The sequence below is a fragment of the Apteryx rowi genome, unplaced genomic scaffold, assembly GCF_003343035.1.
Source record: "Apteryx rowi isolate R43461 unplaced genomic scaffold, aptRow1 scaffold_573, whole genome shotgun sequence".
Taxonomy (NCBI): Eukaryota; Metazoa; Chordata; class Aves; order Apterygiformes; family Apterygidae; genus Apteryx; species Apteryx rowi.
In genome coordinates, this window is record NW_020450842.1 from 485362 (window position 1) to 507331 (window position 21970).

General features: G+C 37.7%; 1 protein-coding gene across 4 annotated transcripts in view; it reads right to left on the reverse strand.

Annotated features, from left to right (window-relative positions):
* DROSHA (drosha ribonuclease III) overlaps positions 1-21970 on the reverse strand; it is a 70525-nt gene that overhangs the window by 2190 nt on the left and 46365 nt on the right. For all 4 annotated transcript variants that reach the window (XM_026082352.1, XM_026082350.1, XM_026082351.1 and 1 more), the window contains 11 exons: positions 20113-20212; positions 17229-17331; positions 14700-14770; positions 13363-13407; positions 10375-10532; positions 9352-9457; positions 5606-5747; positions 4554-4636; positions 4331-4434; positions 2174-2266; positions 1283-1329 (listed from right to left, as the gene is read on the reverse strand). In XM_026082352.1, the coding sequence (XP_025938137.1) occupies positions 1283-1329; positions 2174-2266; positions 4331-4434; positions 4554-4636; positions 5606-5747; positions 9352-9457; positions 10375-10532; positions 13363-13407; positions 14700-14770; positions 17229-17331; positions 20113-20212 (1052 nt within the window). The remainder of the gene's footprint in view (positions 1-1282; positions 1330-2173; positions 2267-4330; positions 4435-4553; positions 4637-5605; positions 5748-9351; positions 9458-10374; positions 10533-13362; positions 13408-14699; positions 14771-17228; positions 17332-20112; positions 20213-21970) is intronic.

A 21970-nucleotide genomic window follows, 5' to 3' on the forward strand; every position in this document is an offset into this window, starting at 1 on the left:
ACCCCAAGAAATAAAAAGCCCCACTCCATATAAACATATACACACAGGAAGAGGTGCCAAAAGGGGTTATGGAGTCTCCATTCCTAAAGATTCTCAAACTTGACTGGACAAGGCCTGAAGCAACACGATCTAACTTCAAAGCTGGCTCTATTTTGAGGGGTGGTGTCCCTCCCAACCTAAATTATTCTGTGGTATTCAAAAATGTATGTCAGAAGAAAGCTGTGAAGTCCTTGAATGATAAGACCTGAAGCTCATGTCTCTTTATGACAGATGATATTGTCACAAGAAAAAACACCCAAAAGGAATAGTTCAGGAAATTTTTGTAGATATTCAATGAAAAAGGGAAGTTATGTCTTCTACTTATCAAATTTACTGGTGGTGTGAAGTATATGCCTATCAGATGGATATGAACAATTCTGAACTACAGGGACTACATTGTCTTCTGAAAGTTTTAAGGCTTGGAATTTCTGAATGCAGAGGTTATGGATTAAAAACTTCTGACATCTGAGGAACGGCAGGTCTTTCCTTTCAGTGAAATGTAAAAATCGACTTCCCCTACTCCTCCTGCACAGAGAGCTTCTGTTGCACAGAACACGTTACCTATTTACTAACAGTACCTGCACAGCTGGCATTTTAACTAGACTGACTAGTTTCCTCTCTGAGATGCCCTTGCAATGAAGGACTGCTCCCATGCTGTATTTTCTGTGCATAATTTTGAAAGAAGTATACAAAGATGAGTGGATGCTCAGCTGACATAAACTGCTGTTAACGGATTAGTATTGACTTAAATGAGGCTGAGGATCTGCATGTTAGTCTTTAGTCTACTGCATAATCCAAAAATCAAATTTTCTTTTCTAAATTGGCAAATGAAAAGTAGTATTCCTCCTCCCCAAACCAGAGCATGAGACAATCTCACTATCTGAGATGGAGCAGGCTTATCCCATTACATATTCAAAGCATGGAAAATCTCAATGAGACTTTATTGCACAGGGTTCCCTTTAAGTTACTGTCTCTGTAACAGATCAAAAACTCCCTTTAAAAACAAACAAACAAACAAACAAACAAACAAACAAAAACAAAAAAACTGTTGTTATCATACTAACTCCACTTTTTACAGAGTTGCCTAGAAAGCAGTAATAGGCAAACCTGTTGCTTAGAAGCTGACAGCATTCAATATATATGCTCTGTTCTATTTTTCTCCCCCACAAAACACACACCTCACCCCATTAAAGCCTAAGGAAGTAAAATATAATTTTCTTTGTTGCCCAAGCAAATATCTTACATTTTTCAAGTGCATCCATTGCAGCTCCCATTTCTGCTTGCTGAATACTGTCAAAGCCAAACAAAAACATGTTATATTTGATCTAAGTTGTACAGAATAAATCACAATTTCTGAGAAAATGAAGCACTGGCTACTCTTTTGTAATAAAACTCTTCAGATAATCAGTAGCTAGCAATTTCTATGGTGTATGATATATCAACCTTTTCACAAATATGTGAGCAATAGCACCACAGCTCCAGTATAATATTTTTAAACTTAGATCAATAACATTAACAATATTCTAGTTCTTCTCTATTCATTCTTCTCTATTGAAGCATTTGCTTTGACTTGAGAGAAAAAAAGGAACAAAATCACAGAGGTGTGAAAGCTATAAAACTAATGATATTTTCATAACATAGATTTGATACCACAAAATAAAATTAGGTACTTTGGGTTCATGGTTGAAGTCTTTGTAACTTCATAAACCATCCCAAAATATTCACCTTCTTTTACTTACATGCCTAAAAATTACAGTATCAGATTTGAGAGCCTTTCACCCTTTCCTTGCCAGCTTAATTTGGACCATAATTTACCAGCAAAACTAACGCTAAAGTCATCATTTTCAGGAAGCTGTTCTGTAGTTTCCATCCTGTGAGTCACAATAGGTCAAGATTGCTGGCCAGCTTGTTCGTAGGTTCACCAAAAAAACTTAAGGCCTAAACGTATACAGGCATTGAACCCTTCAGGTATTAAAATAAGATTGAGGCAGAAACTCAGAATGACTTGAGAAAGGCTCTAAAGCTTTCCTTTTCTGAGGCCAGTTGGACACTTGTCTACCTTCATGGCTGGTAATTCTGGACGCTTCCTGAGTCAAATAAACTTTAATACCATGCCATCAGTTTTTCACAGTACCTTGGGCCTTTACCACATCCTATTCTTTCGCCTTTGAAATAAACAGCTACTGTATATGTCCTGGCATGAGAAGGTCCAACGGTCTGCAGAGTCCTGAAATAAGACAGACATGATTTATTCAAGCGGGAAGTATTAAAAAAATGAATCTGTCAGTGGCACRTACATCAACAAGCTTTCAGTCTGGTCAATACATTTAGTGGAACTAGCACAAAAAAATGGAGGAAGGATTTGAAGGACGGCTGTATAAATGACCTTAACCCAGAGATTGCCAGTATGGTGCACAATTAAAAGGAGTAATTTACATTAAATGGATCTTTGTTTATACTGGATTTATTTATTCCTTCAAGCTCACTCAGGAGTACCATATGAAAATTAAAACTTCAGCCTACAGGCAAAAATGCATACTATGCACAAAGTGCTGAAACACTGAATACACCTGTAATAAAATCATTTAAAAAACACATAGCTGTGCAATTGCAAATAATCATACCAACAAGCTGATGGGCACCAAATTTTTAGGCTCTGAGAGCTGAACATTTAGCAAGTTTTAAAAGGCTTGGTATTAGATGGGGGGGGGGGGCCTCTCTACATAGCAAATTATCACAATATAAAGGAATTTTCCTTCAACTTTGAAAAGTTACACTTTCTGTCACTTACGAAAGAACCTTTCTGTTTGAGTGAAAGTCTAGGATATGCATTGATAATCATCTCAAGGAGAAAAAGATAATTCCCTAGGCATGCAATGAATTTGCTTCTGCTGTTTCTTCCCCGTCTCTAATCTCTCCCCACTGTCAGCTTGAGTTCTGTCCACTACCTTTTTTCACTTAGGAAGGAGCAGCAATTTCACATCATTTTTTAAAGTATCTAACTACAGTATTCCACATGTGTAGTGTGTAACACCAGACACGAGCAAATAAAACCCACCCCAAATTCAAAAGCTAAGCTACTGAGTGCAGTGAAACAGATAACCCCAAGGGAAAAATTTAACAAGATAATAGGAAGATAACAGCATATGACTAAGCTGTACTACAAAAATCAATTTATCACAGCAAAACAAAACAAACATTTGGTACTTGATACTCAGTGGGTTTTACAAGAATCAGGAATAATTTCTTTTGTATTCATCTTCCTCACTCAAGTAAAGGGGTGAACCCTCAGACAGAAACACTGAGGAGTCAGATTGGCAGAGCATCAGTTACCACATTAAAGTGATCACATTTCTGAGGTGCACTGTTTCTCACTATAACTCACTGCTACATTTCATCGAAAATTTTAATTCAGTAAATGTGACAAATGCACTTAAGATTTTCATTCCTCATACATTTTTGGTAGAGTAATCCCAACATAAGCCCTGAACTTTCACAGCCTTTCTCTTCTCTTGGGGGCTAACATTGCACCCTTCCCTACATTCATCAAGTAGATGTGGATGCAGTATACAAATTTAAAAGTTTATTACTGTCTCTTTGAAGTAGCTATTACTCTATTTTACCACTGATGAAATTGAAAGAGAGGAGGCAGATTTGTCCCACCCAGTCTCAGGTATTTAACTAAGGTGCCCAAGTCAAGAAATTTCTGGCCCTGAGCTCTTTTATTCCTATGGAAGACAACAGATGCGGGCTGAATTGCATGTTGAAAATGTCCAAACCCTGCATTGCCCCTCAGATGTGCCTGGCTCTTTGTTGATTAGAACTGGAGCCTACAATCAGGAGGCGTATCATGTTATTTTTGGTAGCACAGGGACGTAAAGAAAGTTCATAGTATTACTGGAAACAGAATGGAGGTATCGACTTTGTATCTGAACAGCCACTGTCCTTGTTCTATTCACTTCATTCAAAATATTCCCACTATTTTACATTAAAGGAAGAAAAAAAAAACACAGAATGATGCCAATGAACACTGAACACATTTGTTTTCCCTGAAACAGTAAAAGGTAAAATTCTTACTGATTCTTCCCTGCAATGGCTTAAAACATCAAAAGCTCAGAAAACATTGGTTCAACAATTATCATCTTCAGACAAGAAGAGGCTAAAGGACTTGGCCTGGAGGGCTAAAATAAGGCCAAAGTATGGGAAAAAACATTGGGCGTTTGACCACATCTTCCTTCATTTAAAAGAAAGATTGATAATTAGCTTGTATCCATAAGGTGCTGTTTCTTACTTGTAAAGAGGAATGTCTGGCTCTTTTCCTTCTGTCCTGAGAGTCAAGCAGCACTGCTGAAGCTGAGATTTAGGGTCATTCCAATCTTGATTTAAAATAAACTCCTGTAAGGTGTTCACAAAGATGCTTTTATGGTTGAGAGTTTGTGGTAAGACTCCAAAACACAATGGCATATATTAAAAGCACTATGGCGGTAAGAAAGTAGGAACCTTACTGGCCTTACCTTTAAACGTGGAAAAAAGCATACATTCATGAAAGTGTGCACATATTCCAAATCTTTATCAATGTACAGGGCAGCAATAAAGGCTGGGGGGGGGGAAAAAAAGGTACTGTCACTCATCCAAGAATAGCTTTCACTTTTAGAAACAAATATCTTTAAGTACTCTAAAGCCATATTCAGTTAAGTTTCACAGCAGTGATCTGATGAGGGTATTATTATCCTGCATATACAGGAAAAAACAAAGTTGACCAAGAGATTACATGACTTACCCAAATTCACTCAGTCATTTGAAGAGCTAGAAACAACATTCAGATCCTAATCCCACATTTTAACCAGCAGACCATGGCTACTTAGAAATAAATCACTACTGGGTACCATAAAAATGTTTGAGATATAAATCACTCCTGTTTGTGTGCAATTTCCATTTACTAAGAGGATTTGGCAAAAGCCAAGGGGTCTGAATGGCTCACAAAATGTATCAGAATGTACAGGATACGGATTAACTTTCTTTGCACAATATTTATTACTGTTTCACTTTCTTTAGAAAGAAAGTAGCACACACTTTGACAAATGGACTAAAAATCATTTAATTTCCATGTGGCTTTCCCTCTTGTGGAACTGCTATTTTGAAACCTTCTCCCAGAATGCAGTTAAATGAACCACAGAAATATTCATGCACTGAAGGAAATACTTTATCTTCTAACAGTGACAAGAATATACTACTGATACATTGAAACTGCCATTAAATAGCTTGACTCAGATGACAAGTTTTAACTTTTGAGATACAGTTTTGATCTGGTCTTCACAACCCCTCCATTTCTAAGCCTGCAATATCACACCTGCAATTATGCCTTCTTCATGCTTTCTTATTGAGCCTGCAAAAATGTAGGCTAGTGTTCAAAAATCTGTCCTGCAGAGGTTTAGGCATAATTCACTTGAAAATTTGAACATGCATCTTTAATAACAACTTGGGGGATTTCTAATGCCTTTCTTAAACAAGCCCTGAAGAAAAAAAAGTTGATAAGTACTAAGCGGTTATAAGCACACTAACTCACATTCCAAGAGATCAGCCAAAGTCTTAGTCCGAAGAGCTACAGGTCTCTTTGTCTTGTCATTAGTGATGGCAAATTCTTGCATACCCAGCTCTTCTGCCACTTTGGCCTGCGTCCTGTTGTTTACCAGAGAACTTCTCAACAGCTGCAACAGAAAGAAGTTCCACTAAATGGTAAGAATTAGCAATGCTGAACTCTAAAAAGGTAAGGAGAGATGGGAGGAAAAAAGTTATTTATCCTTGCTGCCTCTCTCTTCTCTCTCAGCAAACCTCATATTCTGTATGATTTACGCACACATGCACGCTCATTCTCCTGCTAATTCTTTCTTCTGTTTTAAATCTTCTCCCCAATTTTATTTCTTCTATAGATACATTCCTTCTATAAGTAAGTCTTGCATTATAAATGCTTGTTTGTGAATTCATTTGCAATCAAACACCRTCTCTTCACCATTCCAATACTTTTGCAGCTCATCTGCAATTTTCTGGTGAAATACATGAAGTTATGCATTTTTCCATATAACACACAATATTCTGGAGTCTACAGAGCAGTTCCCAGAGTCCATCAAATAAGAAACAAATAGTCAATAATTAAAACAAATACACACTAAAGTGAGACAATCTAGTGTTTCAGAACCACCAAATGAGGAAGCCATTCCATTCATTTGGGCAGAGCATAACTGGATAGCGCATATATGTGCTGTTATACTGCTCTACTGAAGGCAGTATGGCTGAGCTGATGTGTCCTTGATGAAGTTCTGTCCCTAACAATTTCAGCACATGTTAAAGTCCAGGATATCTGGTCCTCCAGCAGAGTCCCCTGAGGTGCTTAAGGCTGGTTGTAGGCAGATTGCTTAAATACAGAGACCAAAGACCTACCTCACACAGCTTTAAGGAGTACTTTGGGATTTCAGGTTTTCATTCAATTTTCTAAACTCCTGGTTAGGGTGATTTTTTTTCTGTTCTTTCTTTGCTTTAAATGAAATGGTGTAATTTAAAACTTTGGGGCTATTCTGGGAGGCAGGATGGGGTGGGGGGAAGAATGTCTCTCTTTCCACTGCTTATATATAATCTAGAGTTGAGAAGTTGCAGTGCATATTTTGCCTTCTTTGTCTGCCATGTCACTTTTGCTCTGCTTATTAGATACAAGTTATATGCTACCTGGCTCCAACATGTCAACTGAGCTTATGGAAATCAAGATTTATTCCCTGCACTTGATACTTCATCTCTGACAACAGATAAATAAAGAACAGTATGTTCATAATTTGTTTGGCAATGATATATGAAGCAGATACTTACATCTTGATCTTCATAAACTAGGCAGACTGCAGAAAGAAGAGGATTATTACCTGCCTTCCTAACCTCTGCTCAAAATCATCTTCCTACTTGTTCCTTTCCAAAATCCTTCCTTTCTATGTCCTTAAGATGAACAATAAATACATTCCCTAACCAAATCCTAACTACAATATGCAACCTATGAGACAAAAGTGCAGTCCCATATGACAAAAAGCTGTTTCCTGCAATAGGAGAAGGAGGATCTTTTTTGTTGTATTTGCCGAGCATCTATTATGATGGGACCCTTATCCATGATCAGTACTATGGTAAAACTAATAAAGAGTAAAATACACACTCACAGTGAGTTGGGGATGGAAAGAACCAGATATCCATCTAGCACTGTGTTTCTCAACCCCTTCCATATTAGAACTTGCCTCCTCTACAAATGGGATCCAGCAACAAGCCCAATTCCCTTTAATGATATGAGGAGGACAGGGTATCTGTCCCTTTCCAATATCTTTTTGGGAGCTAGTCTCCACCCTGGCAACACACAGCCTGTGCCATTACAGATGCTGTAACTCAGGATGTACGCTCAGCTGGAGCTTAACTCCAGCTACAAAGGAAATTACTTCTATTCTTCCATGTTCCCACAGCATATTAGTACCCACGACTGTAGCATAAGCCAACACTGGGGAAGTTGTATCTTTCAAGAGCCTACCAAATTTCATTTTCTTTTTTTGACAGATCATTTGGCTATCTCAAAACCTGTAAACAAAATTATTCTCCTCCTCCTTTTTCTTAAATATAGTTAAATTTCCTCAGCACTACATGCACGATTCAGCTGATGCTCTGTTAGTACTTCAAATATATATAATTATGTCCCTAGATAAAAGGTGCAAGAGAGCTCAGTGTTTGTTGTTTCTCTTCAGGTCCTCCATCATCAGTCTCCCTCTCCCTCACAAGCCTCATCTCATTTGTCCTCAAAGTTAAAAACATTCAAACATAATTCTGGTTATCATTGCATGTGCATCCCTAGAATTTAAATTTTATTCTAGGCATTTGCCTACTTCTCCGAATTTTTATGTATTCTCAATGTCCATTCCACTCTGTGTCCAAACTTTATAGTTTCCCCTGCAAACTTGGACAACATGCAACTCGTTCCACTTTCCAAGTCATTTATCATTAAATTAAACAACATGGAGATGTTCTGATCATTGTTCTGAGTATTTAAAACCATTAATAGCAACATTTTATACCCTTCTTGCCAAATAATACTTGAAAGATTTATCGTACTGTGACACTGATGCCTACAATTTTAATAGTCACCTACAAAGGAAAAAAGGCAACCTTTGATTTCTGCCTCATGTTTTTGTTTCTCCATTAGGAAAAACTGATATGAGAAGGCTCCTCCCCCTTTTTGTTTTCATATTAAAAATTCAGGCTCTATTTAGTCTGTCTCCTGAATGCTGCAGAGAAATCCAAGCAAATGTAAATGGAATTTAAGAAACAGTGAAGAAAAATGAAAGTCACTTTTATTCAGAGCATGTGATTTTTGTTTCTTGTAAACAGATTTAGCCCCAAACACCTAAGAAGCATTTTCTTGAAAACACACTGTTTGTTAGAGACTTTGTATCACCATCAGTTTATTGGTTTGAGAAAATCACTCCCAGTAGATAAGAAATCTACAAAACTACTTACTAATTTTAACTAAAGGACTTGACTTATACTCCTGATACTTCTATACTTTTTTATTCTAATCAAGATTTGAAAACTAAGAAAATTCAGTAAACCTAAGAAAATTCTTCACAAATAAACCCCAAAACATCTAGCTGCACTACTAAAGTGATCAATTCCTCTAAAAAAAAAAAAAAAAAAAAAATTACACGTACTACCACTCTATGCTTAAAACACTGTAAATCGTTGAAAGACCCACAAACTGGGTTGTTCAGAGACTGGAGAAGAGATGCTGAAAGGCTATGGTAACCAACAACAGATGACCACAACAGTACTAAAAATAAATTCAAAAGCTACTACAGGAGCTTTGGATTGAAGACAATGAGCAAGCCACAGTAAAATAGATTGTAAAATAGCAACCTTATCAGGAAAGAAAACCCCTTCTGGTTCCATAGACTAGTAGTCATGAATAAAAAACTCATGTGAGGTGCTTATTTAAATAAATAGTTTAAAACATCTGTCTTTAAACAAGAACTAGTCTTATCTTTCAAGTTCACCACTGGCATCATTAAAACTATTGATCCATTTCATAGACAGAACAAAAATTATTGCTCTGGGCTCATAAATCACCATTTCCTATTCATTGTAGAACTCGTCTTAAAATTAACAAAGCCTTATTAAGAGCAGTGTTTGCTGAGGCTTCTTTTATTAATCAAATTCAGAATAATTCACTAGCTGCTTCCATAATTTCAGTTTCCATCCCACACTTTTTCTCCCGGAGAGTGTGATTGATGGCAGTCTCACCGTTAAGTGCCCCTCGTGATGATCAGGGAAATGTATGAATAAATACTCTGTGGCTACCAGCTGCATTATGGAGTCACCCAGGAATTCCATCCTCTGATTGTGGCCTCTGAAAAATGAGACATCAATGCAGCAAAATCAATAAGCACTCAGGAAGGGAAAAAACAAAACCAGCATGCACCCACAAATTAAAATAACGAGTGATCTGAAAGTAAGCCTCACTCATTTTTAAACATATTTAAGATCATTTTCTAGTGTTAACCAGATGAGATGAAAACACAGTTCGCTACTGTCGTAGCACTGATTTTCAAGAGAAAGCAAATCAGAGAAGCTAGAGATAAACACAATTATTAGACCACAGATATGGGACTAATTGAAGGAGAAGAGGAATAAGTTGATATCAAGTTTGTAATGGGATATGGTCTCTATTTGCAATTTCTTACAAGCAAGTGAACTAATAAATGCAATGACTTCAGTGGAGAGAAAAAGTCTGTCCATTTACAAGAAGTAAAAGGATCAAGGTTTAAACCTTTGTGGATCCTAGCTTGGGTACCTGTTGGCATGTCTCTACTGTTTGCTTTAAAATGGGACCTAAAAGATCTTGTTAGAGACCAAAAGCCCACTGTGTTAGGTATTGCACAAACCACAGAACACAAGGGCTATACTTTGCCTGAAGATGACTTTACTTCTCTCCTCTCCTTAAATGTACCTTCACATATGTTTCACTACAGTGTCAAGGATGAAGCCCCAAAGTCATTGAAGCAAGAAGCTCAGAAGATGCACCAGGATGACTTTAAAACATTCCTTAAACTCCTTCACAAAGTATGCACCATTGACTACTGTGAGAGACAAGATACTCAGCCAGGTGGGCTTGCAGACAGAGCTGTTCTGTTCTTTTCTGGAGAACAGATGTAACAGCCCAAGTTTTTTGGTTTTTTTTTGTTTTTTGTTTTAAACGAAGCAATTCGGGATACTAACAGAAGGACCAACAGAACTACACAAGGGCAATTGCTGCTGCGTACTCACAGAGTCAGATGGTTAAAACCCACTGTCCTCAGGGTGAACGCACGTGCTAGTAGCCGAACGTGAGTAAAAATGACTCCAATTGCCTCCTCAAACTCTGTGAGCTTCTGAAGAACTGGAGAGGTCTCAATGAGTTGCCTGTCAGTATTGGACTCTTGCAGCTGTAAATAAGATTAAGTGCAAATAACAACAAACAGATAATTTCCAAAATTTTTAAGAGAAAAGCAAACTTTTTGTAAACCAAGGGCAAAGAATACAGTGAACAAGTTGTTCTGTGAACAGTTGAACTGAGAAAAAACAGTTTCCTGTGGCTTTTTGTCTTGGATAGTTACCACCCGTCAAAGAAAATGTGAGCCCTGATGAAAGCTTTTTTTAACAGTTGGGGCGTTTATAATGTGTTGCTTATATGGTCCTGTCTCTGCATATGGATAATACAGGATATTTATTTTCATGAAACGTGTAAAATTTTACGTGTCTTTGAGATCTCTAATGTTATCAGATTGCTTGAAATCGAGCAACAGACTCAACAGGGCTGGCAGATCAACAACACATCRAGATGGAGACAAAAAATCCACAAATTTTTTTTATTTCTGCTCATCCACCTTTTCAGTTCTACTATACCCTTTTCAAAATGCGGGGCAGAACAGCACATAATATTCAAGGTGTGCATAAGCCACAGTTTTTCAAAGTGACATCAGGATCTTTTCAGTTTTGTTCTCTATCCCTTTTCTAACAATTAGTAATGTTTAATTTGTCTTTTTCTTTAAACACTACTGAGCCTTCAGCTGACAGCTGACTACCTATCCCAGTCTCAAAATCCCACTCTTGAGGGCTAACGCTCAGTTCAGAGTTCAGTTGCTTGTGGAGCCAGGGCTGTTTTTTGCTTCTCCATGTGCAGCCCTTTATATTTACCTACATGGAATTCCATCTGCTTTTGTACTGCCTGTTCAGGCACTGTTGCATTCTTGTGGTCACATCGCAATTCTTCAGCCTGCTGTCGTCCCTATGAGCCTGAATGATTTGGTATTGTCAATATACTGCCACCTCACTGCTCATCTTCTTTCTTAAGTGCTACACTGCTGATGTGAACAGCGCATGCTTCAGCACAGATCCCTACAGAAATCCGCTGACCATCTCCATCCACTTTAAGAAATGGTCATTTCAGTCCAGTCCTGTCTCTTGTGTTTCCTTTAAACCTATGCAAGGACTGTCACTCTTCGCTGGGGTTGTTCTTTTTTATTTTATTTTATTTTTTTATTTGCTCAAGTCTTTGGTGCGTCGCTTGTCAAAAGCCTTTCAGGAAACCCAATAGACAATAGCATCTGTGTTACCACTTTTTTATTTTTACTTTTTTTGTCTCCTCTAAGATCTCCTATCAGTTGGTAAGGCAGTACTTGCATTTGCAAAAGTCATGTTGATTCTCTCCAAATAAATCACATTTATCCAGGCGTCCACTAATTATTTTCTTTATCACAGTTTCATCTGATTTGTCTGCTACAAAACGACAGGATTACAGGCCTTCAGTTCTATATATCTCACCCAGAACTATTCTTTTTAATTGGTATTTCATTTGCCATATTGTTACAGTCGCATTCAATAATTTTTAAAATGTCATTTTTCAAGGCTAGCCCTTCCCAATGGCCAAACTGGGCAGCTTATGCTTCCCCTACTGGCAAGCAGAAAGTTAGGATGACATCTGGGCCACAGAGGAAAATACATTTTCACCCCACAGAAGTTAAAGTAGGAACAAGAAATGATAAGCTTCATATACTCCCTGTCTCCAACCTAAGCATAGTCCAAGCCTCCTTCGTGAAAGCGGACAGAAAGATGTTAAAATAAAACAAAATAATAAAAAGAAAGAAATCCAGAATAAGAGTTTTCTTGTGTGCTTGTACCGCCACTCAGGATAGCTGGCGCTTAGTCTGGAAAGTTGATTTTTTCATTAAGACTCTTTTCCATTTACTCCTGTCTTACAGCGACAGAGAGTTGATTGTACAAGTGCTTCAGGTGCAATGATCTGTCGCTACAGGTTTTGTCTACACGCCCACTGCAAAATCTGTACCACATATTTGAAACATTGCAGATGTAGGTGTCTAAGTGACCTTCTGCTGGAAGGGTGTGCTCACAAAAACTTTTAATGGAGTCAGATTGACTCTGCACAAAACACCAAAGATTTGGCTGGACAAAAGAGGTAATAAGAGGGCCATTTCTCTCTTAGATGTTTATGTGATCCAGAAAGCCTTACTAATGGACTGAATCACAATTTGAATACAGCTGTCCTTGCAGCACACCTGCACCCTTGGAAGATGCTGTCATCCTTGCTGTAAACATGGGGAACTACAGTGCAGAGAGGCTCCATGACTTGCTCAGGGTCTCCACCAGAATTCACTCACGGAGCAAGGATTTGAAATCAGCTCTGCCAACTTCCAGAACTGTAAAATAACCTACTGTGGATTACTTGTGGGTTTCACAAATAGATGGAGGATAAGTTACCTTTCAGACATATCTGTATTTTCAGTGTTTACCTGCTATTAAAGCTACTGGAATCAATGAAACAACCATGCTGTAATCAGGCAAATATTTAGCATTACACTCTTAAGTCATTTAAGTAATGTGTCTTCCTACAATTAACATATAGGTCTTATTTTCAACAAAATAGCTACATGAGACCATTTTTGTGCCCCTTTTGTCCCAACTTATAGCAGATGAAGAAAAAGAAGACAAAATGTTACCTCTCACTAGATTTATTGTATGAGAAACACAATCATATATCAAACACAATCCAAGGAAAGGTGAATGATTAATCCTCAGAAAGGCAGAGACTCATTATTTATCAAAAAACAAAACAAAACAAAACACATAAAGGCAAATATATACACTCCTACTTGTTAGTAAATTTTCTGAAACGTCACTACAGCAGAAGCCTAAGGAAAAGCATCCCTGGAAATAAAACAGRGCTATGAAATTTATTACAGAAAGAGACACACTTACTTGGAGTGGGTGTAGTGGATAATTAAGCCATACATCCCGCAGGTCCTGCAAACATTGAGAGATGCCTTTAATGCTCAAGGGAGTCATTTAACAAATTCCACAGTACTAAATAAAATGTCATTACTTGAAATACTGAACTATTTCAGATGCTGACTCTGCTTATTGCAAATTCAATAGTGCTGGCAAACTAATTTTTAAAATCATGTATTTGCTGTTCAAACTGCCTGTAGTTCTCCCAATTAGCTTGTGTCAAGGAAGTAGAAAAATCCTTGAACCAAATAAAAACTGGCTAGAGAAGGAAAAAAAAATAAAAAGATTTGTTTAAGCCCCAGGTCCAACTTTATTCCCTACTCCTCCTCAGTAGCAAGTATGATTTGACCAAAAGCCAAGACGGAAAAACAAAAAAATTTGTATTCTTTTATTTCATATAGTCTTCCTTCATTACAGGCAGCGAGTAAACACTAAGTTATAATATGTTACAAAATACTTTTATTTCTAATAAACTTTGTCCTTCCAAAGATTCACAGGTTATAAAGAAGGAAAAGACTATATAATTCATCCTTCACTGCTGCCACATGCATTGCTTCAGCATTACATACTGGTTGCTTGTTGAGCTGGCGAAACTTGTTCCCTGACCTGAAGGGCTTTTGTTCTGTTTAAGGTAGAAGTGACATGCCAAAATACGATGAAAGATGAGAGTAACAAGTAATAAAAAGTGAGCGTGGCCAACTAAACAAAGGGAGGTATGCATAAGAGCTCCCAGGTTCACAACATAATTTGCAAAACTTAAGAATTAATCAATATCAGCAAACTTCCCCCTTCACTGTCCTTAACTATTGTCTGGGATAAATTCCAGTCAGCARTGATCTACAATGTAATCTGCAAAAAATGGATCAGATTTTAATTCTGCAGTTAGGTAAATTTTGGATGACCCCCCACCCCTTCAAAGATATGTATTTAGTTTTAGAAAATGTATTTAGTATAGGTTGGGGGGTGGGGGGTATTTATTTAACCAATGAAACAGAAATAGCGCACCGTTTCTGCAAAGCACGTTGTTTGGATCCACAGCACSCACCTCTGCTCTTAGAGAGGCATTTTGAATGGAAGTCTGTAGGTTTCCCACACCATAGGCCCYTCCCTACCTGAGCAACCAACCAACAGCAAACCTGAGGAAATACCATAGTTTTTCCTCCTGAACTAGTGCAGTTTGCTGTCCTAAACATGCCATGCTACATTAAATTCTTAGGAACTAAGTGCAACAGGTGTACTCCTGTTCATTCATGATTCTTAAGAAAAACATTTTAAAATGGAAGTCAAGTTGTAAATTAGATAAATACCTTGTCATTAAAGAGCAAACGTCCAAATAATTGTTTGGCTTCTTCTAGGCTCCCCTCTAAATAAACAGCTCCTATATGAGGGGACCAATACATCAAAGGGCAGAAACACATTAGTACATGGAAAATTACTAAGCACAGAGAAGTCATAGATCTCTGACTTCCTCATCTCTAATATATTTATTTTTTAAAAGCATGCCTTCTATGGTAAGAATCAAAATAGCAAATCCAATTTTCTGAGAAATTTAAGGCATATTAAACACTAACATAAATCAACGGTTGTAAAATTTCTAGGAAAAAAAAAGACAAATAAGTGATAGAAAGTGATATGCTCTAAGAGCAAAGTTTAAGGAAATTAGTCTAAAAGTGATCTATTTCTAAAAGTGGTTTCCAGTAATCAGCTAACTATACAATATATGTGGGCAGTGACAGTCATGAAATAAACTTCAACAGCCAATGAATAATTTTCATTTATTCTGTTTCTTCAAAAACATTACATCCTGCATATAAATCTGTCAGTATTTCCCCAATATTACAATWATATATATATATATTTTTTTTTGAAAAACTGCATGCACAGGCATCACTAGCCCTCCATATGGCCTTTAGTAACAAATTTAACAAAACTTGTGCTAACAAGTTGTATTTTTTGTGTGTACCACACTGTATCTGCACAGGCACTTTTAAAATAGAGTATCAACACTTCGTCCTTTGATTCTCTTTACAAAAGGGCTTCTGTAATCCTACTACTAGTCCTTGTAAGCACAGCTGTATAAAAGCAAAGGGAATACACAGCTACATGAACACAGCTACAGAACACAGAGCAAGGGAGTCAATAATCCCAAATATAGGGAGAATACGCTCTGCCTCGCTATGCTTTTCTTTTCTCTCTCTCTCTCTCTCTTTTTTTTTTTTTTAATCCTTTCCTTCTGATTCTCTCAGTAGGTCAGCTACTCTCTTTTGATTCTTTGGAGATTGGCTTGGGGGTTTGTAACAGTATCTTGCCAGAGGCATGTTATGAGAGCACAGAATTTTAAGCAGGTACTAGGCAGCCTCTTAGTTATTATTTTCATTGCAGGGAAAAAGCACCAGATTTGTACAAAGGTTCCCAAGTAGGAGCTCCAGACCCCAAATATACTTCTGTTGTCCCTTCACAAACTCCCAGCTTTTAGCTGTGGCCCTAACAAAACCTTACTGCTCTATTAGCTTCCTGAGCAACTTCGCGCTGGAGGTTAAACAGCAAGTCTGCTCTCTTAGCAAATCTCAGTGTCTGCCAGAAAGTCCTCATCATCACATCATTGTCAGGCTGAAGTATATGAACGAAGTCACAGATACAGATCTAGTGTTTTTTTTCTGTTTCTTTTTTATTTTTTAATTAAAGATCAAAGCACTCATGGAAGGTGAAATAGAGTTGAAAAGACAACTCTTATTTCTTGATAAGAAGAAATGCAATTTGGCCCAAGGCAGAATGCGCAGAACTGTTGCCATCTAAGCAAACTGTGATGTATTTTCAAAGACAGATAAAATGCTTTAGGAGCCTGTGTAGTATGTAAAGGCCTGAATAGGGCTAAGATACTCCTGTTGTCAATACTACATAGAGTACATTTGGATGCATATGAAGCTGAATCACTGAGATTTAGCTTGTTTCATGTATTCAATCAAATAAGGATTTATAAAAATATGCTACATAAAATAGAACTTGCATGGCTCTAACACCATACTTCCCCCTTCCTGCTTGCTGATTATGATAACTGTGGTCAGGCATTCCCGATTTCTCTTTCTCCAAAGTAAATTAATCGATCAGCATAGCCAGTCACTGATCAGCATTACAGTGTCCTTCAACTAACTTGGCACAGCTCCCCTTCACCCTCAGCTAGAGAGCTTTGGTAGCTTTATTATAGCAGCTATGGCATACTGCCATGTTTTCTCTTCGGAAGAAAAATACAAAAACCTAAAACATTTACTTAACAAATGTCATGTTTAATTCACAGGAAAAGAGTTACCAGGGCACAGAGAAAGTGGGCTGGTGACTTGGTTAGGAGTATCTGGTGAATGCTGAAGCAACCTGCAGAACTGAAAACTCGGGGCTAATGTGGGACTCCACATTTTGCAGGTCTGTGCAAGTACTATTTATCGGAAGCAATAAGCCTCCACTTTTGCTGCCAGGCCATGGTGAATGAACTGCTCTTCCTCAGAGGGCTGCCCACAGCTGGACACAGTGACATGAGAGGTGCAGTCCTAAGGCGACATATGGAAGTGCCRTGCTACAACACCATGAAACGGGTACATCGGAGGGACATGTGAGTCAGGAGAAGAAAGGTGAGAGTTCACTTTAATACTGCACATTCATCATGTTACTCACACAGCACTTGTACAGTAGATGGGAAGGGACAAAGGAAATTTAAGAAGCTTTACTATCCCTACCCCTACTAACAGTACTCAGCACAGGCCTATGCCTGCTCCATCAACGTCAATGCGCAGCATAGGCACAATAACACACAATGTTTGCACGCACAAATATGTATGCTTTACCTATCAGGGCTTCAAAGCAGTTTGCCATGGCGTGGCGGAGGTCTGACTCCCTGCAAAGGTCCGGACCATGAGCATAAAGCATAAATCGATCCAGTTCCAGCTTCTGCAGAGACATGAAAAGATTCAAAACCAGGGTTACAGAAGTGCAAGAGTTCAAGCTCTAGGCACTAGGCTTCAGCTACATCATGACTATGTAGCCACAGGGCTCGAGGGAGCCCGAAAGCTGTGCTCTGTACAGTTTCAGTGCAAGCGTAGGCTTTAAAGCTAAAATTGGAACATTTTGTATTAGTTTACTAGAGGAAAGCAACAAGTGTGGGATACCGTGGAAAAGCTAAAAACTATAAAACTAAGGTTTTAATGGAAGCCAGATCAAAATATGTTAGTAGTGAGATCTAGAAATGAGTTCAAGAGGAAAGGTGAGGCAGTGACAGAGAAAAATAGGCTGATATTGGTTGGATGGTGCAGCATGCAGTGTTTTTTGCAGATGGTTTGCCCTTGTATGATTTGCCTTTGGAAATGCTGAAGGGACATTCAAAGGGAGAGAGCCAACACTGAGGAGAAAGACTGCATCTATGAGAAGAGGATAAAGTAAAATAGTGAGAAATGGGAACGCTGGTGGGCCGAATCCAAAAAACATCCAGCTCTTCCCTTTAAGACTGTCAACAGGTGGCAGTGACAACAGCCTCTGGGCCCCGAGAGCAGAGACTGATGTTTTAAGCCACAGTGCCACCTAGCCTTCTTTTTTCTTTCAAACGTACGTCATTAACATTCATCTGTTTCCCAAGCCATAATTCTGCTTGCCAGTTAGCATCGCAGGTAGTGAGTCAGATACGTTATATAACATATGATAATTCTGCTATAGAAATGCATGCAAGAGATACCAGGTTCTCTGTGTATTCATCTTTCTGACACAAACCCATTAATGGGATTTTTAAAGAAGAGAGATTTGTGCATCTTGCAGAATTTGTATGAGAATAGGTCCTTCCCAAATGGGTATAAATTTCTACTTACCAATTTCTCATTAACTTTCAACTTCATCCCCCTAAAGTATATTTAAGTAGTAAAAGTGAAGAAGCTAAGGTGTTTGAGATGTATGGCTTATATGCATTTCAATTTGAAAAGAAAAAAAAAATCCTTCAATTTTTTAATGAATGAGAGCCTATTCACTGCTCAGAACACAGGGAATTACCACTTACTATGTTGTATTGCACTTTATACAGTTCAGGGAGCAACTCCTTAGAGTCAATATCAAAGTTGAAAATTGTGTTTTATATTAATTGAAACTTCTTACAGATTATTATCATTTCTTCATGTTAGCTTTATTATTATTATTATTWTTWTTTTTTTACCACAGTGGCTCAACTCCGTTTTAGGAGCTTGCATCCAAAGTATTTTGCATACATTTCACATCTCATATTTGATCGAGACATGTTTCAGATTATTTTTAAAATTTCTGCTATAAAGCTCTTAGAAGCTACAGAAGTGCATCATTTGATCCTCAATTAAAACAGCATTCCATATGCACAAGAGAAGCTGAGGAGCTGAGAATTGGACTGAGGAAGCAAACTGAATGCAATGTGACACTCCATGAGATAATGGGGTGAAAGCAGGAAGGTCATTTGGGATATACAATAGAGACAAAGGATACCTTGGGAAATCAGGAATGTAGAGAACTCGCTAATATTTACAGCTGTATCTAATATAAATAAATACATTTAAAACATGCTGCTATACAACTAATCAAAAATTGCCCATTTACTATGATAAAGGCTGATAACAGCTTTAGGAGTATATGAACTTGCCTGACGCAGGTTTTAAAATGATAAAGCAAATTGAAATGTCAGGCAGTTTAATACCATATTTACAAACACAGCCCAGATTGAAACATTTTTCAATCAATTCATGTCCATTTATATTATTAAAGAAAGCTTTGGATGAAAATGATTGTGTGCACTGCCTACCCCTCTATCTCTCTTGAGAACTGAGCAAAAAGATAATATATTAGAAATCATACAGTTTTTGCCAAAATTTCAACATTGGGTATGTTTAAAAAATATATATAGTGTGTGAACATGGTCAGAAAAAATTAAAAGAGCACTTGAAAACCATCAGTGTGTGTGTGTGTATGTGTATGTGTGGCCCAGCACATTATAATAGTAAGTCTCAGGCTTACCCTTTTCTTTTTTTTTTTAATTAAATGCTAACAAAACTAAATCTGAATAGAATACCAAATCATCTATGAAAATAAATTTACTCAAAGTTCTGCATTGTAACCCCCTCAGTATCACATAGAAATATAAACAGTCCATGTTATTCACAGAATTACATAAAATTCAGAGGGATCTCAAATTTTCCAATGCCATAAGCCTATTTTTCCACCAAAAACCTTTCTAACATATTGCTTTTTGACAGATCACGGCAAATCTGAAAATGACTTTTTAGGTCAGAGAGTGGACAAAATGAGTTTTTTCACCTTCTCTCTACCACCTGCTGCCGTTTCCTTCCTACATATCCTATCAGGAAGTCCTTCTATAAACATCCAAATTTTTTTTCCATTGTCTTTCCACTATCAACTTCATTATCACTGCAATTTAAAGTAAAATATAGAGATGCCTTCAACATAGTCATCCTAAAAACCTATCATTCTGCTGGCAAAAATCACTGCTCTTAAAAACCTGCTTTGGCAAAAACACTAAGTCCTACCTCATCTTTAAAATCCACTGTCAACTTGAAAAAGAGTTCCTGTATCCCAAATCCAGCTCACAAAATATGGTGAAGACACTGATGTTCAAAGCAGACAGACCACTCAAGAAGCAACCCACACATTAACAGGATCTTATCTATGAGTTTCAGACACACACAGATATAAAACAGAGGACTGTACCTTGGCCAGCATGGCCAGATGTTGGTTCTGTACGATGGCAGTGCGATATGTAGCTAATCCCCCCTCCTCCAGAGTGGGAAACAGGTAGTACAARTGGACACTGGCAAAACAAAATCAAATCAGATCCCCTCAGTATGGATACATTTGGTTAAAGACAAATCACGTGCACCTCAGTGGAAGGCTAATATCCCATCAGATCTTAGCTGATAATACAACTCCCCCTCCCAAGAAGGCAACTCAGCTTGAAATAAAGAAACAATCAAACATTAAAATAATGCTCAATAATATTGACTGGATAGCATGGGGAGCAGGGGAGGAAGAGCCCTGTCTCTTTGCTGGACAGCACATAATTTCCAAATCCCTACAACTGCATGCAGTTCCCTTATCTAAAGGTTTCTCTCAGTAGCAATAGGTTCAGCAAGGGCTGGATCTGGACTCCCAGAGGATGGYGAGGAATAAAGCACATGGCAACTGACAGGAACTCCATATCACAGGCACGTAGTGCTTTACAATGAGACTACTGATTCAGTCTGGACTACCACTCAGGATATTTTTAAAAAGTTTCTTACAGTACTTTAGCAAAGAATTGCTCTCAAATGCCAATGAAAATAACTTGCTTGTTTAAGAACAATAATACTAACTATAAACTAACTGTACAAGGGGGAAAACTGCAGATGGACACAAGATTTTTTTTTAAGAACAAGAATCGCTGTAAATCTTAGAGGCAATCTAATCAGGAATCATAATTCACAAAAGCAGAGTCCTGAAGTGAAGAGAGTTTGGGTAGAAACTTCAGATTTTAAATAGGCCCTTAAATGCTTATTGAACAGAAATGCACTTAATTAGTAGCTCAAATATTTTCTGAATTAAGACAAAAGTTAGCTGACAAAAGTCAAGTGACAGGTGATGAACACTGACAGTGAAAAATGCAAGATACTTTTTAATCAGTGAGTCTTCCATCTTCTCAGCCTGTACTTGTTCTATGAGGGAAAAGGCCACTGGTTTTAAGGGCAATGGAGACCTTTACAGACAAATAATCCTTAATTCTGAGTAACTGATGGCTAGTTGAGGATGGATATACAAGGGCAATTGTTATCCACACAGCCTTATTGTAGAGCTTCTCTTAAAGAAAACAAACTACTCCCCTGTTAACCATGATAAGAGAAAGCAACTAAAAAATGGGTCATAATCTTTCGTACGGAACTCTGAAATTGCTTTTGTGACAGATGACACTTCTCAGCAAGTTGGCTGCCGCTAGTACTCAGCTCAGAGGCCAACACAAGTAACTTTTGTAGTATTCTAGTATTGTCAACTAATGTCAGAATACTTAAAAAAGACCAAAATTGGAGCAATTTTTAATGAATCATAAAATTTTGTTATTACTTCTAAATAACTTACACTTGTGCTCAACCATTTCATTTACATACAGACATTATGCAAGCTATACCCCTAATAACTGGAAATCTAATAGCACATTCAATATTACCAATAAATAGTTTTCACAGGCAACTAGAGAAAAAGAACACACAGAATCCATGGAAATAAAATGACACACTAATGAAAATTTCTTTTAAAAATGACTACAAATTCAACTTGTCTGTAGCTGAATAGTAATCTCTAAAAACCCCAGTCAACTTTAAATTGCACTCCATGACACAGAAACTCTAGCTTTTCATCTTGCAGTTTAATTTGTTGTATCATCAGCACTGGAGGAAATTTCAAAAGAGGTGTGTGCAGCTGTGCAGCTCTAAATATCAGGGCCAGGACCGCAATAAAGCGTACATTGCAAAGCTTCATAAGCTGGATGGTAGGCCAGTAACATACAAATGTAATCAAAGAGAAAAGCTGGTGACGATTG